The sequence below is a fragment of the Erythrolamprus reginae genome, chromosome 7 (assembly GCF_031021105.1).
Source record: "Erythrolamprus reginae isolate rEryReg1 chromosome 7, rEryReg1.hap1, whole genome shotgun sequence".
Taxonomy (NCBI): domain Eukaryota; kingdom Metazoa; phylum Chordata; class Lepidosauria; order Squamata; family Dipsadidae; genus Erythrolamprus; species Erythrolamprus reginae.
The window spans coordinates 15091210-15109618 of NC_091956.1; the positions used below are offsets into that span (position 1 = coordinate 15091210).

Consider the following 18409-nt stretch of genomic DNA (forward strand, 5'->3'; position numbering starts at 1 on the left):
AGCTGCCCCTCCCTTTTCTTTCTTAAAAAGACACAGTTTCAGTGCCTTTGCAAGCATGCAAAATCTTTACTCCTCCAAGCTGCCCCTCCCTTTTCTTTCTTCAAAAAAGGGGAAAAAAGAAACCCCTTCATCCCCACCAGCAGCTGCTTGGGTTCGTAAGGTGAAAATAGTTGGGAAGAAGAGGCAAAAAAATCTTAAACACCGGGTTCGTATCTTGAAAAGTTCGTTAGAAGAGGCGTTCGTAAGATGAGGTACCACTGTACATCTTTTCTTGAGATCATGCTAGAGCTGCAGCCCCAGGAAAAACACCTCTGCTTTAAAGAAAGGCTGACGGAGACATTCGTACAACTCTAATATAACTAATATTCTCTATGTGAAAACATGACGGCTGCCTAAGAGAAAATGTTCCACTTTCACCCACCCTCAAAGATTCTGCCTACAAGCTTAGCAAAAATGAAACTCTCACCATAGTATTGGAAATGCAAAACAGCGAAAGATTCTTCTTTTATCATATGTGGTGGTTATGTATAAAAACAAGGGAATTTTGGTGCCAGGTAAAGCGTTTGGAAGAGATACCAAATTAAAAAACATAGATATGAAACCAGGAATTGTTTCTACTAGGAATCACAAATGTGAAATATGACAAAGATCAGGTATATCTAATGCTGCTTATAATAGCGGCGGCAAGACTGGTCTATGTGCAAGACCAGAAAAACGAAGAAACTCCGCAGGAGGAAGAAATACCGAAGAAAATCTTGGCATGCACGGAAATGGATAGGCTAACATTAGAACTTAAAATCAGGGGTGAAAGAGAATACTTTGAAATACAGAATGTATCAAAGGATGGAAAAGGAGTCAGAAGTAAAGACTTAGGGTTGGGAGAATGGAAATTGGACGCTTAGCTATATAAATAAATGAGTACAAGGGATATGTATATAAGATCAGAATAGTAATATATGATGAGTGATAACTATATTTGTTGTTATGTAAAAAATGCATAAAGAAAAGACCGAACAAGATGGTCACACTGTGTCCAATGTTTTGAATGTTTGTTTAAATAAAAGAAAACTCAAGAAAAAAAAAAGATGGATAGGATTTAAAGCACAGAAAGTTTTATTTTGAGTGTTTTCTAAATGCAGTGAATTTGACCATGAACTTCCAATGCAGCTGGCTACCTTTTCCTTGTTGATCAATTGATTTCGTAGCTCCAAAGGGAAAAAAACAACACCCCAAACTTACGTTAATCTTTTAAAAATTTGTCCAGCAGAGAACCGAGCTCGGACCTATCAGAGACGGGGATCAGTGAAAATGATGAAAATCCAGTAAGAATTATTTCAGTCACTCCAATAAAAATGGAACCTGTGAAGAACAAGGTATGGTCAGGCTTCTTAAAAAATCACTCTCCTGATGATTGGCTCAAAGTCACCCAGCTGGCTTTCATGCCTAAAGCAGGACTAGAACTCACCATCTTATACTGTTATTGTTATACTGTTTTTATTATTGTTGTGAGCCGCCCCGAGTCTTCGGAGAGGGGCGGCATACAAATCTAATAAATTGAATTGAATTGACTCTCCTGTTGATTGGCCCAAAGTCATACAGCTGACTATCTTGCCATCATTCCCGCAACTAGAACCCTCTGTCTCCCAGTTTTTAGCCTTGTGCCTTAATCACTAGACTAGGGGTTGGCAACCTTAAACACTCAAAGAACCGTTTGGACTTTCCCACAGAAAAGAAAACACTGGGAGCCACAAAGCCCTTTTGACCTCTAAAATGAAGATAACACTGCATATATCGTTTTGGAGTTTTTTTACCTTATGCTATTTATTAAAAAAATAAACTGCTACAGAGAAAACAAATTTTTATTTCTGCATGCAACAAAAACATTTTGCATTCTGGGTGGAAAAGCTCAACTCAATTAATTGCTGCTGGCAGGGTGTCATCAGTTGTGATGCATATTTTGAGTGACAGGGAGCTACAGGAGAGGGACGAAAGAGCCACATCACTATCAATAGGAAATTATAACTATTATTATTATTATCATCATATAAAGCATAGTATAAACTTTATTATATGACAAGGAATATAATATATTATTCACTGCTCTCTCTCTGATTTCCACTGCACGATTTTGTATGTATGTTTAAATGTCATTTTTTCTTTTTAATTCATTGTTTCTTTGTCTAATGCTTGTTCTTTTTTATTTTAATGTATATATACAGTGGTACCTCTACTTACGAACTCAATTTGTTCCGTGACCAGGTTCTTAAGTAGAAAGGTTTGTAAGAAGAAGCCATTTTTCCCATAGGATAATGCATGCGATTGGGGAAACCACAAGGAGAGTAGAGGCCCTGTTTCCTCCCAGGAGATTCCTAGAGAGGCCCCACAGAGGAAAAGATTCTTGAGAAGAGGCAAAAAAACCCACGGTTCTTATCTAGAAAAGTTCGTAAGTAGAGGCATTTGTAGGTAGAGGTATACCACTGTATTAATAAAGAATATTTTAATAAAATAAGAAAGAGCAACATGGGGCTCCATAGCTGCGGGTTGCAGACCCCTGCACAAGACCAAAGTGGGTCTCGTTTTCAGATCAAACGGGACCAGGATTTTGCCTCAAGTCATGTGAAAGCTACTGTCTTTTCATTGTGAACTGACCAAATGATGATTTACGTATTTTGTGAACAGGGTGTGAGAAAGGGCCTGGTGTAGAAATCCCTTTGGCAGCAGCAAATCCGTTTGTATTAACGATACTTTCAAGGTGGCTACTGGTGTTGCCAATCATCCTGGAAATGTACTGTATTTTTCAGAGTATAAGAGGCACCTTTTTCCTTCCTAAAAGAGGCTAAAAATTCAGGTGTGTCTTCTACTCTGAATGTAGCTTTTTTCCCTAGCCCCAACTAGGTGCTAACGAACTTCCCTTGCAAGCTGTTTCATTGTTACTCTTTGGGAAGAATGTTTTCCAAGCCCTACGTTTTTGCAAGGTTTTTTCATTGCTCTAACTTGCTCCAAATGTTTCTTTCCATCCCTAACAAAATGCTAACAATGTTTCCCAGGTCTTACCTGCTTGCAAGCTCTTTCCTTATTACTCTCTGTCAAGAATGTTTTCCAAACCTGTCTTTGTAATGTTTTTCTAATTGATCTAATTGCTCCAGGTGTTTCTTTCCAGCCCTAACCAGGTACTAACAATGTTTCCAGCCCCTAACGGCTTGCAAACTCTCATTGTTACTCTTTGCAAAGAATGTTTTCCAAGTGCTAAGTCTTTGCAGATTTTTTTCCTTGCTCTACTTGCTCAGAATGTTTCTTTATAGCCCTAACCAGGTGCTAATGATTTTCCCAGCTCTTACTAGTTTGCGAGCACTTTCATTGTTACTCTCTCTGAATAAGGTTTTTTTAAAGCCCTAACCAGGAGATAAAATAATGTGCTGAAGCTGACCAGACTAAGGATGCTTGCCAAATAAATATCTGATAAGCAGATTCTTTTCCCTATTTTCCTCCCAAAAAACTAAGGTGCATCTTATACTCTGAAAAATGCAGTATTTCACAAGCAAGACAAGTTGATTCAAACAGATGACGCCTCGACCTGCCACTCTTTTTTGTTGTTTTCTTTTCCAGGAGATTAATTCTGACCAGGCACCCCAAGAAAATGTCAGTGCTGATCGGGGCAAAAAAAAAATCACAACAGCAGCCGGAACGGAGAATTTTCATCAAAAAGCGGAAGAGAAGAAAACCGACGAAACGGGTCAGCCGGCTCCTCCCAAACCCCGGCGAGGACGTCCCCCCAAGTCTGAATCTCAGGGCGCCACCACGAAAAGTGCCGAAGTGAGTAAATCCTCCGGACGAGGACGGAAAAGGGCAGCCCCGGCTCCAGAAGGTCCGGGTGGACTGGAGGCAAGCAATGCCAAGGCACCAAAGCAGCAAGAAGCCACAAAGAAAACCGCACCAGCACAGAGGCAGATTGACCTGCAAAGGTAAGCGGAAGCGGGCTTGGTGTCCATGGGGGAGGGGGAGGAGGGTTTAATCAATCACATTGAAATACAGCTGGCATTAGCCTTTGCTGGTTTAATTGTGGCGGTGGGAGAAAATCTCTCCTTAAGAGTTGAATCCCTGAGTCCCTTGGGATTAGACAGCGTAAAAGTCAAATAAATTAAGAGTTGAAAGGAACTTTAGAAGTTGCCTCGCCCGACTCAAGCAGGAGACCCTATACCCCTGATGGCGAACCTAAGGCATGCTTGGCACAGTGGCCCGCAGACCCCTCTCTGCGGGCATGCAAGTTATTGCCCAGTTCAGCTCTACAATGCATGCACACGCACCTCCTTTCGGCCAGCTGGTTTTCAGCCTGTTTCCGGGCTTCCGGGAGGCCTATTTTTCACCTTCCCTAGGCCTCTAGAGCTTTCCTCAAGTCACTAGGAGGGGAAAAATGGCCTCCCCCAGGCTCCGAAGGCCCTTCGGAGTCCAGAAACGCACCCATTTCTGGAACGTCTGGGAGGCCTGTTTTTCACCCTCCCTAGGCTTACTGTTTCACTATCGTGTTTCCCCGAAAGTAAGACAGTGTCTTACTTTCTTTTTACCCCCAAAAGCCCCACTACGTCTTACTTTCGGGGTATGTCTTATATTGGAAAAAATAAGACCCACCTGGCCAACCCACCTACCCAAACACGCAACACCCGTGTCTGGTAAAAAGTAGTATTTTAAAAAATCTTCTTGAAAAATCTGGGTCTTCATTTTTACCCACCGGGGGGGACAAAGAGCCCGAAGCACCCTCGCCCCCCCCACACAAACACACGGAGACACATCCGCATCCCCGCCTGCCCGCCCCGTCCGGGCCCCGCCATGACGTGGCAGCCGCGTCCGGTGCACACGTCGGCCTTGACACGTGTCCGCCCACCCGGCGTCTCTGAAGCTTACCGGTCTCTGGCGGGCGCCTTTCGGCAGGAGAAGCCTTCGTCGGGCTGCTTCGCTGCTTGTTCCCCGCCGCCCCCACTCCATACGTCACCGCCGAGGCTCGGCTGCAAGCGGCCAGCGAGGCCGACCGGCTCCAAGGCGAGCGGCCGGAGCTGCGCCCTCCTTCGCCCGCCTCCTTTCCGGCAGCTCCCCGCGCGCCCCTCGCCTTCGCCTCGCCGCGGCGCCAAGGGGTGGAAGGGGGGGGTCCTTTCAAGCGGCGCTGGGCGAAAGAGGGCGGGCGGCCAGCAGCAGAAGGCGAGAGGTGTCTCCTTCTCCGGCTCTCCGGCAGATCGAGTGCGCGAAGAGGCACCTCTCACCTTCCGCCGCTGCTGGCCGCCCTCTTTCGCCCAGCGTCGCTTCGCGGAACGCCGTCAGGGGGGCGCTTGGTGAGCGGCACTTCCCCGCGGCACTTGGCGAGCGGAGAGGCGGTCGCCAAGCGCCCCCTGACGGCGTTCGGCGGCTTCCGAAGCGACGCTGGGCGAAAGAGGGCAGCCAGCAGCGGCGGAAGGTGAGAGGTGCCTCTTCACGCGCTCGATCTGCCAGCACTTGGCGAGCGGAGAGGCGGTTGCCAAGCACCCCCCTGATGGCGTTCGGCGGCTTCCGAAGCGACGCTGGGCAAAAGAGGGCGGCCAGCAGTGGCGGAAGGTGAGAGGTGCCTCTTCGCGCACTCGATCTGCCGGCACTTGGCGAGCGGAGAGGCGGTCGCCAAGCGCCCCCCTGACGGTGTTTGGCGGCTTCCGAAGCGACGCTGGGCGAAAGAGGGCAGCAGCAGAAGGTGAGAGGTGCCTCTTCGCGCGCTCGATCTGCCGGCACTTGGCGAGCGGAGAGGCGGTCGCCAAGCGTCCCGACGGCGTTCGGCGGCTTCCGAAGCAACGCTGGGCGAAAGAGGGCGGCCAGCAGCGGCGGAAGGTGAGAGGTGCCTCTTCGCGCGCTCGATCTGCCGGAGAGCCGGAGAAGGGGGCACCTCTCGCCTTCTGCTGCTGGCCGCCCGCCCTCTTTCGCCCAGCGCCGCTTGAAAGGATCCCCCCCCTTGGCTTCTGCTGGGGGTGGGGGGGTCCGGACGCCCCCTTCTCCGGCTCTCCGGCATATCGAAGAGGCACCTCTCACCTTCCGCCGCTGCCCGCCCGCCCCCTTTTGCCCAGCGCCGCTTCGGAAGGCCGGAACCCTCCCTCCCTCCACAGACCCAGAGATAAAGGAGGCGCGGAGCGGGTAGAGCCGCCTGGCAGAGTGCTTGCAGGCGGCGGCGGGGGGGGACACGTATGTCGAGGTTCTACTGTACCCCCGTGTTTCCCCGAAAGTAAGACATATGTCTTACTTTCGGGGTACGGCTCATATTAGCCGACCCCCCTGAAACCCCCGATACGTCTTACAATCGGGGGTGTCTTACTATCGGGGAAACACGGTATTATCCCCACTCCTTTCCACACTCTATCTCAGCTGTGGCTCTCCTCCCATCTCTTCTTCACCATCCTCCTCCTTGCACACTTGGCTGTGTTATGCACATAGGCGTGTGACTACAAAGCCTCACGGAAATTATTCCAGAAATGTCTGGCATTGGGGGGGGGGGGGACGGACTTCTTATATCCGATTTTTCCAGTGGATTGATCAGAGTGTGATTAAACTTGATATGAGTCTTTGGAGACAACAGAACATGGAAATAAATAAATAAAAGCCTGCGTACAGTGGTACCTCTACCTAGAAATACCTCTTCTTAAGAACTTTTCTAGATAAGAACCGGGTGTTCAAGATTTTTTTGCCTCTTCTCAAGAACCATTTTCCACTTACAAACCCGAGCCTCCGAAACTGTAACCGGAAAAGGCAGGGAGATGCCTCCGTGGGGCCTCTCTAGGAATATCCTGGGAGGAAACAGGGCCGGAAAAGGTGGAGAGAAGCCTCTGTGGGGCCTCTCTAGGAATCTCTTGGGAGGAAACAGGGCCGGAAAAGGCGGGGAGAAGCCTCCGTGGGGCTCTCTAGGAATCTCCTGAGAGGAAACAGGGCCTCCACCCTCCCTGTGGTTTATTTATTTATTTATTTATTTGTTGGACTTGTATGCCGCCCCTCTCCGAAGACTCGGGGCGGCTCACAACATGTAAAAACAGTCACAACAATCCAATTAATTAAAATTTAACGATTTAAGAAAAGAAACCCCATATGATAACAGACACACACACAAGCATACCATGCATAAATTAACGTGCCCAGGGGAGATGTTTAGTTTCCCCATGCCTGACGACAAAGGTGGGTTTTGAGGAGTTTTCGGAAGGCAGGAAGAGTAGGGGCAGTTCTAATCTCTGGGGGGAGCTGGTTCCAGAGAGCCGGTGCCGCCACAGAGAAGGCTCTTCCCCTGGGACCCGCCAACCGGCATTGTTTGGTTGACGGGACCCGGAGAAGGCCCACTCTGTGGGACCTAATCGGTCGCTGGGATTCGTGCGGCAGGAGGCGGTCTCGGAGATATTCTGGTCCGATGCCATGAAGGGCTTTAAAGGTCATAACCAACACTTTGAATTGTGACCGGAAATTGATCGGCAGCCAATGCAGACTGCGGAGTGTTGGTGAAACATGGGCGTACCTAGGTAAGCCCATGACTGCTCTCGCAGCTGCATTCTGCACGATCTGAAGTTTCCGAACACTTTTCAAAGGTAGCCCCATGTAGAGAGCATTACAGTAGTCGAACCTCGAGGTGATGAGGGCATGAGTGACTGTGAGCAATGAGTCCCGGTCCAGATAGGGCCGCAACTGGTGCACCAGGCGAACCTGGGCAAACGCCCCCCTCGCCACAGCTGAGAGATGGTTTTCTAATGTGAGCTGTGGATCGAGGAGGACGCCCAAGTTGCGGACCCTCTCTGAGGGGGTCAATAATTCCCCCCCCAGGGTGATGGACGGACAGATGGGATTGTCCTTGGGAGGCAGAACCCACAGCCACTCCGTCTTATCCGGGTTGAGTTTGAGTCTGTTGACACCCATCCAGGCCCCGACAGCCTCCAGGCACCGGCACATCACTTCCACCGCTTCGTTGACTGGGCATGGGGTGGAGATGTAAAGCTGGGTATCATCGGCATATTGATGATACCTCACCCCATGTCCTTGGATGATCTCTCCCAGCGGTTTCATGTAGATGTTAAATAGCAAGGGGGAGAGGACCGACCCCTGAGGCACTCCACAAGGGAGAGACCTCGGAGCCGACCTCTGACCCCCCACTAACACCGACTGCGACCGGCCAGAGAGGTAGGAGGAGAACCACTGCAGAACAGTGCCTCCCACCCCCAACCCCTCCAACCGGCGCAGAAGGATACCATGGTCGATGGTATCGAAAGCCGCTGAGAGATCGAGGAGCACCAGGACAGAGGATAAACCCCTGTCCCGGGCCCGCCAGAGATCATCCATCAACGCGACCAAAGCGGTTTCCGTGCTGTAACCGGGCCTGAAGCCTGACTGTCGGGGACCTAGATAATCAGCTTCTTCCAAGGACCGTTGGAGCTGGAGCGCTACCACCTTCTCGACAACCTTCCCCATAAAGGGAAGGTTGGAGACTGGACGATAGTTGTTAAGTACGGCTGGGTCCAGGGATGGCTTCTTGAGGAGGGGGCGCACAAGCGCTTCTTTATAGAGTGGTGGAAAAACTCCCCTCCCCAAGGAAGCGTTGGTAATCTCCTGGGCCCAGCTCCGTGTCACCTCCCTGCTGGCCGAGACCAACCAGGAGGGACACGGATCCAGTAAGCAGGTGGCAGAACTCACAGCTCCGATGGCCTTGTCCACTTCATCAGGTGTCACCAGATCAAACTCTTCCCAGACAGGTGGACAAGTACGTGCCCCAGTCACCTCGACAATCACACACATTGTTTGATTTTACATTGATTCCTATGGGAAAAATGGCTTCTTCTTACAAACCTTTCTACTTAAGAACCTGGTCACGGAATGAATTAAGTTCGTAAGTAGAGGTACCACTGTATTCTTATTTATGCTTTGCCCCAAGAGGAAGAAGAGGCATTTTGCTTTATTCAGGTTTTACAGAAGGGTCCACTCTTTATCCACTTGCCAGGACATACAGGGAGGTCAAGCGAGTGGGATTAATCTGGTTGTTGCCCTGGTACATCAAAGCAAACTGTATTTGCTTTGATATGTTTTGAGGACTTTGTGGTCAGTGAGAGCTATAAGTGTTCAGATGGGCTCTAATAACAACAATAAGCGCCAGATAAAATCTGTAGAATCTTAGGTCATTCTTTATAGAAAGCTAATTTTGAAAAGTACTATAAAGGCAGATAATGATGTGATCCTATTTCAGTGGTGAAATCCATTTTTTTTTTACTACCAGTTCCCTGGGCGTGGCAGGGGAAGGTTACTGCAAAATCCCCCTTCCCTCCCTACTCAAGGGGAAGGATACTCCAAAATTCCTATTCCCACTTCACTCCAGGGGAAGGATATTGCAATATCTCCATTCTCTTCCCACTCCAGGGGAAGGATACTGCAAAATCCCCATTCCCTCCCTACTCCAGGGGAAGGATACTGCAAAATCCCCATTCCCTCCCTACTCCAGGGGAAGGATACTGCAAAATCCCCATTCCCTCCCTACTCCAGGGGAAGGATACTGCAAAATCCCCATTCCCTCCCTACTCCAGGGGAAGGATACTGCAAAATCCCCATTCCCTCCCTACTCCAGGGGAAGAATACTGCAAAATCCCCATTCCCTCCCTACTCCAGGGGAAGGATACTGCAAAATCCCCATTCCCTCCCTACTCCAGGGGAAGGATACTGCAAAATCCCCATTCCCTCCCTACTCCAGGGGAAGGATACTGCAAAATCCCCATTCCCTCCCTACTCCAGGGGAAGGATACTGCAAAATCCCCATTCCCTCCCTACTCGAGGGGAAGTATATTGCAAAATCCCCCATTCCCTCCCTACTCGAGGGGAAGGATACTGCAAAATCCCCATTCCCTCCCTACTCCAGGGGAAGGATATTGCAAAATCCCCATTCCCTCCCTACTCGAGGGGAAGGATACTGCAAAATCCCCATTCTTTCCCCACTCCAGGGAATGATATTGCAAATTCTCCATTCTCTCCCCACTCTGGGGCCAGCCAGAGATGGTATTTGCTGGTTCTCCCAACTACCGGTTCTCCAGAACCTGCTGGATTTCACCCCTGTCCTATTTCAAAGTGAAAAGTATAGAATTTAACAAAACACGAGCACATTTTTAGATGACCTGCGTAATTGGGAGTATACTTGGTAAAAGGTTTATCAACGTCTGTTTATATCTGACGTTGGGCTGGGTATCATTGCTGCTGGATCTCAGTGCAGATAAATTGTACCTCCAATTCACTCAAAAGCAGTTTAAAGTACATTTCGCCACCGATTACAATCCAGATATAGATGTTAGCCTATGATTTCAGTCAGAACATTTGCTCCCCGTATGATTTTGCCATTCTAACCTTTTTTCAGAAGCCAGGTGCTGGGCAGTGATGGAGATTCAGTCTTGGAGATAGAGTCCAGTCCAGGATATTCTGCGAATGAAATGGATCTTTTTAAACTTTGTGAGAGCAGCCAGGACGACCTTGAGGAGAGAGATCAATCAGAGGCAGGCTTGCTGAAGGTGCATGAGGCGGCAGCAGATTCAGGGCTCCGTCAGTGGTTCATATTCTCAATTCTTGGAGGGAGACGGTGTCAGGAGCCACAGCTGCTCTGTTCCTCTTATTACTAAGGGATTATTTATTCAGTTAACTTAGATCCCCAAACCTGGCAACTTGTGGACTTCAACTCCCAGAAGTTGGCCATAGTCACTTTTTTAAAGTGGCGGCTGTTAGGATGCTAAGGAATTGTTTCCAATATTCCTAAAACAAACTTATACAGAGTAGATGTGATAGGGGCAGATATCCAGTCAATAACCCAGACCAATACAATTTGAGTATAAACGTTTATTTAAATATATTCAATACAGTAGTCGGTAAACAGTCCAAGTCATACACATGCACATCAATCAATGGTGGAATACTGTGTTCAATTCTGGAGACCTCACCTACAAAAAGATACGGATAAAATTGAACGGGTCCAAAGACAGGCTACAAAAATGGTGGAAGGTCTTAAGCATAAAACTTATCAGGAAAGACTTCATGAACTCAGTCTGTATAGTCTGGAGGACAGAAGGGAAAGGGGGGACATGATTGAAATATTTAAATATGTTAAAGGGTGAAATAAAGTTCAGGAGGGAAGTCTTTTTAATAGGAAAATGAACACAAGGACAGGGGGGCACAATCTGAGGTTAGTTGGGGGAAAGATCAGAAGCAATGTGAGAACATATTATTTTACTGAAAGTAGTAGATGCTTGGAACAAACTTCCAGCAGACGTTGGTAAATCCACAGTAACTGAATTTAAACATGCCTGGGATAAACATATATCCACCCTAAGATAAAATACAGGAAATAGTATAAGGGCACACTAGATGGGGTCTTTTTCTGCCATCAATCTTTATGTTTCTATGTTTCCATCAATCATATACAACCAAGATCAGAACACACAGTTCTATACAGACAGCCATTCTATAATAATTCTCTCCTGCAGAACACACAATTCTATAATAATTCTCTCCCATACATATATAATACCCAGGGTGTCCAGCAGACCTGGAAAACAGGAAAATCGGAATTATCAGGGAAATTGGCGGTTTGGGTAATATCAGGGAATTATCAGGGAATTTGTGAAAAAAACAGAAAAAATCAGGGGGAAAAACAACGTATTAAAATGTTTAAAAGTCAGGGAAAAATCATGTTTAAAAGCCCCAACGTATCGCGCTGCTTGGCAGAGTCAAGCAAAAATGAGCATAGCCACGGCTTAGCCATTTGGTATGACGTCAACTGCAACCATGCTTTAGCTAGATCGCAAGTTACAGAGAAATGTCAGGGAAGTATCTGGGAATTTCAAAATGCTTTCCTCCTGGACACCCTGAATACCATAAGTATTACTTACATAAACAATACATAGACCAACATTTAGCACAAAGCAAGTCTTCAGTATAGTATAGTAACACAGACAAACTAGCATAGGGTGAAATCAGGGGGAGAGAGAGAGAGAGGTATCTCCCTCTTATAGCTAATTGCAGCACTAGCCCTTAAAGCAACATCGTGCTAATTTCTCTAAATATACATTTCTGGTTAGTTCATATATTGACGCGCCAAATCGGTGAAGTACATAGTACTGACAGCGGCGTAAACCTCAAATGGTCACTAAATGAACTGGTTGTAAGTCAAGGACTAAATGTCCTCACACCAGTTTCCCAAAACATCTGAAATACAATTGAGGGAATGTCGATGTAACCTGTAGCCTTTACCAGTCAAATACAATAACGCTTGAGGTCCGTAGTGTGTTCTAAAACCTGCGGCTTCCGATTCGCGCATGCAGAAGCGTTCCCGGCGGGTGGGCAGAGCCTCCCACTGCTGATGCTACTGGGTTCACAGAACCAGGCCAAACCGGGAGCAACCCACCCAGGGGTGGGCTGCTAGCCAGAACACCTAATTGGGCTCACCTCTGTGGCTCTGGAGATACCGTGAGTTCGAGCGGAATTATGCTTATGCGCCCATGCAGGTAGCAAAAACCTTGCTGGAACATGGGTACACCTGCGTCTCCGTGCGCAATTTTGCTACCTGCACGGACGCAGAAACATAATTCCGCTCAAACTCATAGTACCTTCAGAGTGGCAGCGATGAGCCCAATTAGGCATTTTGGCTAGCAGCCCACTCCTGAGCCCACCACTGCTTGAGTTTAATGGTCTCAAGTCCAATGCATTTTTAATGTGACAAACAAGATCGCCACTTAGATTCGCCCCAAGAAATGGAATTTTGTTGATTCCAAGGCTGTCAAAAAGACCACCAGTGCAAATTTTGCAAACAAGATCCCCCTTAACACATATTGAAAATCGGTATCTCCACTCCGCCCAAGTGATCTATAGACGATGATTTACTGTTGGACCCTTTTAAGATGAGAAAGGTTAAAAGAAAAAAAGAATTGAATGTTCTCCTAAGTTTAACCTGCATTTTTCCCTCCTCCACAAGGTAAAAAGAAAACTTTCTCGCAGAAGGAAGAAATGAGAGCCAAAGGAAGGCATGCGCCCAGCTTCTGCAAAACCCAAGATACGTCCTCTAAAGGAACTGAAAATACTTCAGACCGTACAGCTTTCAGCTCCAAACACCGAAGGAAAACTCTGCTTCCCTTTCAGATAAAACGAATCGGCAGAAGCTCTTTGAGAGAGGCTAAAAGCATCTGTACTTATTTTTCCCCACAGACTTTTTTTATGAAAAGTCAATAATTAAGCAAATTGCTTAACACTTAATTCCAGTTTCTGCACATCTGGAGTTTAAAAGTGTTTTACTCCATTAATTTTCATGCTGCATTTTTTTTAAAAAAGATAGTCAGAGAGAGGTCCTTATAACATTGTTAAAAATTCACACACCTTAATTGGGGTATTGACATCTCTTTTTTCTCCTTATTTTTTGTTGAGAAAAAAAAAAGGCTAACGAATGGTTTATAATCTGTGGCATAACTGCAAAACCGAATTCTCACCTGCTTTCATTTCGAAGACTTATGTATAATTTTTAACCCTCCCAGCAAAATAAGATGTACAGATTTTTGGTTCCTGCTTTGAGAAGTCACCTAGTGGCAATTTTTATACATGTTGCTTTCTGACTTTTATCAAAGGGTAGGAGACTAATCATTTGATGATTGATTTTCAAGTAGACATTTCATTTTTTTTAATTTCCTCCTCCGTTTTAGTTTAATATAAGTTGCAATAAATGTACATATTGTTCGTTTTATAAAAAACATATATCACTTCTGAGTGGGTTTACTCCTGTGGTTTTGTTGGAATATATCTAAATCTAAATGGAGTAAAGTCATCCCAGGATTTGATTTTATAATGTTTGTCACCAGATTTTTATTATTGATGTAAAAAAATCAATTTTTTAAAATAGTTGGATTTTTGGCAGCTTTGTAAGGAACATTGAAAAATGTTTAGGATTTCAAGCATTGTCTTGATTGAAACTAAGTCTGTTTTACCTTTTCCTTCCCCTTCTCATTTTTTAACATTTAATTTAGAAGACTTGCATCAATGTTGATTTTCCACCCCAACCTCCCCAGGCATTGTTCAGCATATAGTGTACACTTTTAAGTACACACCATCATATTTAAGTTGGTTGCATAAAATAAATGCTTCTAGGTGTCATTTGGTATCTTTCTGCTTTCCCCCCAAGTGTACACAACCGTTTTTCTGATGTGCAGCCAAACGTTGACCGAGCACAAAAGAAATAGATGGTTTTATGTGGAGCATAAATCCGTCAGCAAAACAAATGGCAGCCTAGTTGATAAATGCTTAATATGTTGGATCAGATCTCTCTTGGCTACTTTAAAACTTGTGGACTTCCGCTCTTAGAATTCCTCAGGCAACATGTAGTAAAGGCATAAGAGATCCCTTACCTTCTTCGTTCCCTGAAATGCTAATACAATTTGAAGGAGCACATCCCCCCCCCTGGAGTTTTGTTGCATACACAAATGATGCAACAAATAAACCGATAGAAAAGAATATTTGTAGCTTGGGGTTGAAATAAGGAGTTCTTGGTATTCTCCAAGCTTGGCGGTTTTCTTGCAGATTTTTCTTTATCCAATCACCATGGATAACAATGAGGAACTGATTTCATTATCTAGTTCAGTGTTTTTCAACCAGTGTGCCGCGGCACACTAGTGTGCCGTGAGACATGATCAGGTGTGCCGCAAAGCTCAGAGAGAGAAAGAAAGCAAGAGAGAGAGAAAGCAAGAGAGAGAGAGAAAGCAAGAGAGAGAGAGAAAGCAAGAGAGAGAGAAAAAGAACAAGAGAAAGAAAGAGAAAGAAAGAGAGAGGGAAGGAGAGAGAGAGAAAGACATAGAGGGAGGTAGGGAGGGAGAGAGAAAGAGAGCAAAAAAGAGGAAGGAAGGAAGAGAAAGAAAGGGATGGAGAGAGAAAGAAGGAAGGCAGAGAGAGGGAGGGAGAGAGAAATAGAGCGAAAGGGAGGAAGAGAGAGAATTTTTTTGTCCAAACTTTTTTTAGCCCCCACCCTCCCCCCGCTCAATGTGCCCCAGGGTTTCGTAAATGTAAAAAATGTGCCGCAGCTCAAAAAAGGTTGAAAATCACTGATCTAGTTGGGTCATGAAACGGCTGCAAGAAAACGGATCAAGTTCAGAGAGCACCAAGGACCCCTCACAAGCAAAGACTACCTTGGTTGAAGATTTAGAAAGCTGTATCTGAGATCAGTGTGTTTGAAAAACCCTTTAAAATTTAGTTCTCCATGAGATCCCACTCAATAAATATCCTTAATTTTTATCAGGATAGGATTTCACGGCCAATCAGCGTAAAGCAAAATTGAGAAGGCAGAGAATTAAGATAGGGATAAATTCATTTACACTGATACCTCTACCTAAGAACGCCTCTACTTACAAACTTTTCTAGATAAGAAACGGGTGTTCAATATTTTTTTCTGCCTATTCTCAAGAACCATTTTCCACTTACAAACTCGAGCATCTGAAACTAATCGGAAAAGGCAGGGAGAAGCCTCCACGGGGCCTCTCTAGGAATCTCCTGGGAGGAAACAGGGCCGGAAAAGGCAGCGAGAAGCCTCCGTGGGGCCTCTCTAGGACTCTACTGGGAGGAAACCAGGCCTCCACCCTCCCCGTGGTTTCCCCAATCGCACACATTATTTGCTTTTACATTGATTCCTATGGGGAAAAACGCTGCTTACAAACGTTTCTAGTTAAGAACCTGGTCACGGAACGAATTAAGTTCATAGGTAGAGGTACCACTGTATTCTTTTTAGCAGAAAACTAAAGTTCAAAATGGAAATGTTTTGATCAAAAAGCAGATGGTCTGTAATTCAGGGCAAAAGAGTAACCCTTTAAAAATATTTGTTCCAAAAGACTAAAAAAACGATGCCCTCAAAAGAAGGCAGGTTTTGAGTTGTTGTTCCAATGGAACAGAACCAACTTCGAACGTCCCTGCGGGATTTTGTGTCCGCCCTTGGCATCTTTTAAGACTTCCAATTCCCAGAATTCCCCACCCAACTTCCTGTTTGTATCGGGCAGGGGAGTTCTTTGAGACTTAATACAATCTCTGAGATTCATTACAAGTAAGGTGTGTGTATCCCCTCCCCATCTCTAGAGCTGACCATGGAGGTGGGTTTCCATGTACGGAGAGGGACTCAAGGACCCATCTGCCAATCTCTCCCATCATCTCAAGCACTATGGGCAGTACTCACTGGTATAGCTCCACTGGGTCTGGAATGCATAGGGACCCTTGTCCCAGCTCCCTCCCTCGATACCACAAGTTTCCAAAGGAGCAGCAATTTGCAAAATTGGGCTTTGCGTCTATGGAAATTTATTTTATTTGTTATTGTTTTTTAATTATTATTTTTTAGCTTTTATTGAAATTCATAAAGACAAACAGATACATACAAAAAGTAGAGAGATTTAATCTCTCTTCCCTTGCTTATTTTACTTTACATACAATTTTACATATTGCGTTTTTCATAGATATTTTTCTTGCTCTTCTAACATAACTGTTCATATATAAATAAATAATTTAAAAAAAATACTTAAATGCATGATTTATATTAAGAAAAGGAAGGAAGGGAGAGAAAAGGAAAAAAACATAATCAACAATTTAATATCTTCCTAACCAATTTGAAAAAGCTTGCCAAATCTATTTAATGTTTTATTTTATTCGACTTCTACGCCCCCCAATCCTGAAGGACTCACGGTGGCTTAAGTTACAACAACAATGTAAATACAAAATAAAAAGTCAAATTTAAAATCTTAAAAACCTATAAAAGCCTAATTAAAAACCCATCAATTAAGCAATCACAATAACATGCATACTAATCATTCATAGGATTTGGCCATGATAGGTGTTAATTCATGCACCCCCTCCAGACCTGCTGGCAAAGCCAGGTCTGTGGCCTTACAGAAAGCCCATAGGATGGAAGCAGTACGGACATTAGGGGGAGGGGGAGTTGATTCCATAGAACTCCCCAAATCCTCAACTCCCCCCAAACCATAGTTGATTTGAGCTATCTTTCCAAGTTGCTCCCTGATTCCTCAAAGAGTTATTTATTTATTTATTGGATTAATATGCTGCCCCTATTATAATGAAAAAAATAGAAATATCTTAAATCTAATTTTAAGTTAAAACTAATCTAAAACTCAGGTTCCTTAAAAATCAGTCACTCCCATTCAAAACAATCAAACATACATTACATTCATCAGCCAGGCGACTGACATGTAATGTTGCAAGACCTGTCGGCACAACTGAATCTTCATGTTCTCGCGGAAGGCGAGGAGGGTGGGGGCGGCACGAATCTCTGGGAGGAGCTGGTTCCAGAGGGCCGGGGCCCCCACAGAGAAGGCTCTTTCCCTAGGCTTTGCCAGGTGACATTGTCTAGTCGACAGGACCTGGAGAAGGCCGACTGTGTGACCTGACCGGTCGCTGGGGCTCATGTGGCAGAAGACGGACCTGTAAGTAATCTGGTCAAGTTGTTGTCATCGCAATGGAAACCGATGTCAGAGAACTGTGGATGCAGGTTCGGATCCATTTTAAGCACTGAGAAGTAACCTGCCTCAGGTTAAAATATTATTTTCTCTTATCCCCCCCCCCCCCGAAGAAGTAAACATTTCACACCCATCCACCCACCCCAACTCTCTGATCTGAAATTTTAGTGTTGCGCATGTGCAGGAAGCAAAAACCTGTGAGGATGAGATCTCAGCCGAAATCTTAACACGTGCGCATGTCCCTTTTAGATTTGCCTTTGAAAGCTTACTGGTCAGATGCCAAAAAGATATCAGTAACTGGAGACTTTGAAGAACGAAGACAATGCAGCAGGAATTCCTTTGAAGAAGTTTTACTCTTCTTTGTATCAAAATTATATTCTCTATTTTCTATGCACAGAATACAATACTGTACTATCTTATTAAAGAACACCACCACTAACTAGAGATTACTAATCACGAACCGCCACTAACAACAACGCCTATGCAAAGATGTATTACTGTTTATACAATTCTAAACCAATCGGGTTGTAGCTTATTCATCGTGACTCAGCAGTCTTTTCACTTTGCATAATAACAGCCTTTCAACTGTAAATGAAATATTATTTCAGGAGAGTATTAATCCCTTGCAAGATTTTGCTTCCTGTGCATGCACAGAAGCAAAATCTCACCACAGCACGTGTGGGCGTGCGCAGCAGAAGCAAAGCTGCGTGCGCATTGCACCGGTAGCGGCGGTAGTAGCAACCCGCACCTGGTCTCCAACCTTAGCAAGTTTTAAGACTTATGGAACTCAACTGCCAGAATTCCTCAGCCAGCAAAGCAAAGTATGCAGAGAAGCTAAACCACCCCACATTGGCAAAATCTCACCCACGCGTTGCCTCGCTGTAAATGCGCAAAAGTGAAATCTTGTATGCACACATATGCAC

General features: G+C 45.4%; 1 protein-coding gene across 8 annotated transcripts in view; it reads left to right on the forward strand.

Moving 5' to 3' along the window:
* PDS5A (PDS5 cohesin associated factor A) overlaps positions 1–14139 on the forward strand; it is a 91760-nt gene extending 77621 nt beyond the window's left edge. Inside the window, exons 31-35 of one of the 8 annotated variants that reach the window (XM_070757077.1) lie at positions 1265–1373; positions 2306–2443; positions 3607–3962; positions 10370–10520; positions 12974–14139. In XM_070757077.1, coding sequence (XP_070613178.1) covers positions 1265–1373; positions 2306–2443; positions 3607–3962; positions 10370–10520; positions 12974–13009 — 790 coding nt within the window. In that variant the 3' untranslated portion in view covers positions 13010–14139. The remainder of the gene's footprint in view (positions 1–1264; positions 1374–2305; positions 2444–3606; positions 3963–10369; positions 10521–12973) is intronic. The other 7 variants (XM_070757078.1, XM_070757081.1, XM_070757079.1 and 4 more) reach the window with 7 other exon arrangements.
* The last annotated feature ends 4270 nt before the right edge of the window (positions 14140–18409 follow it).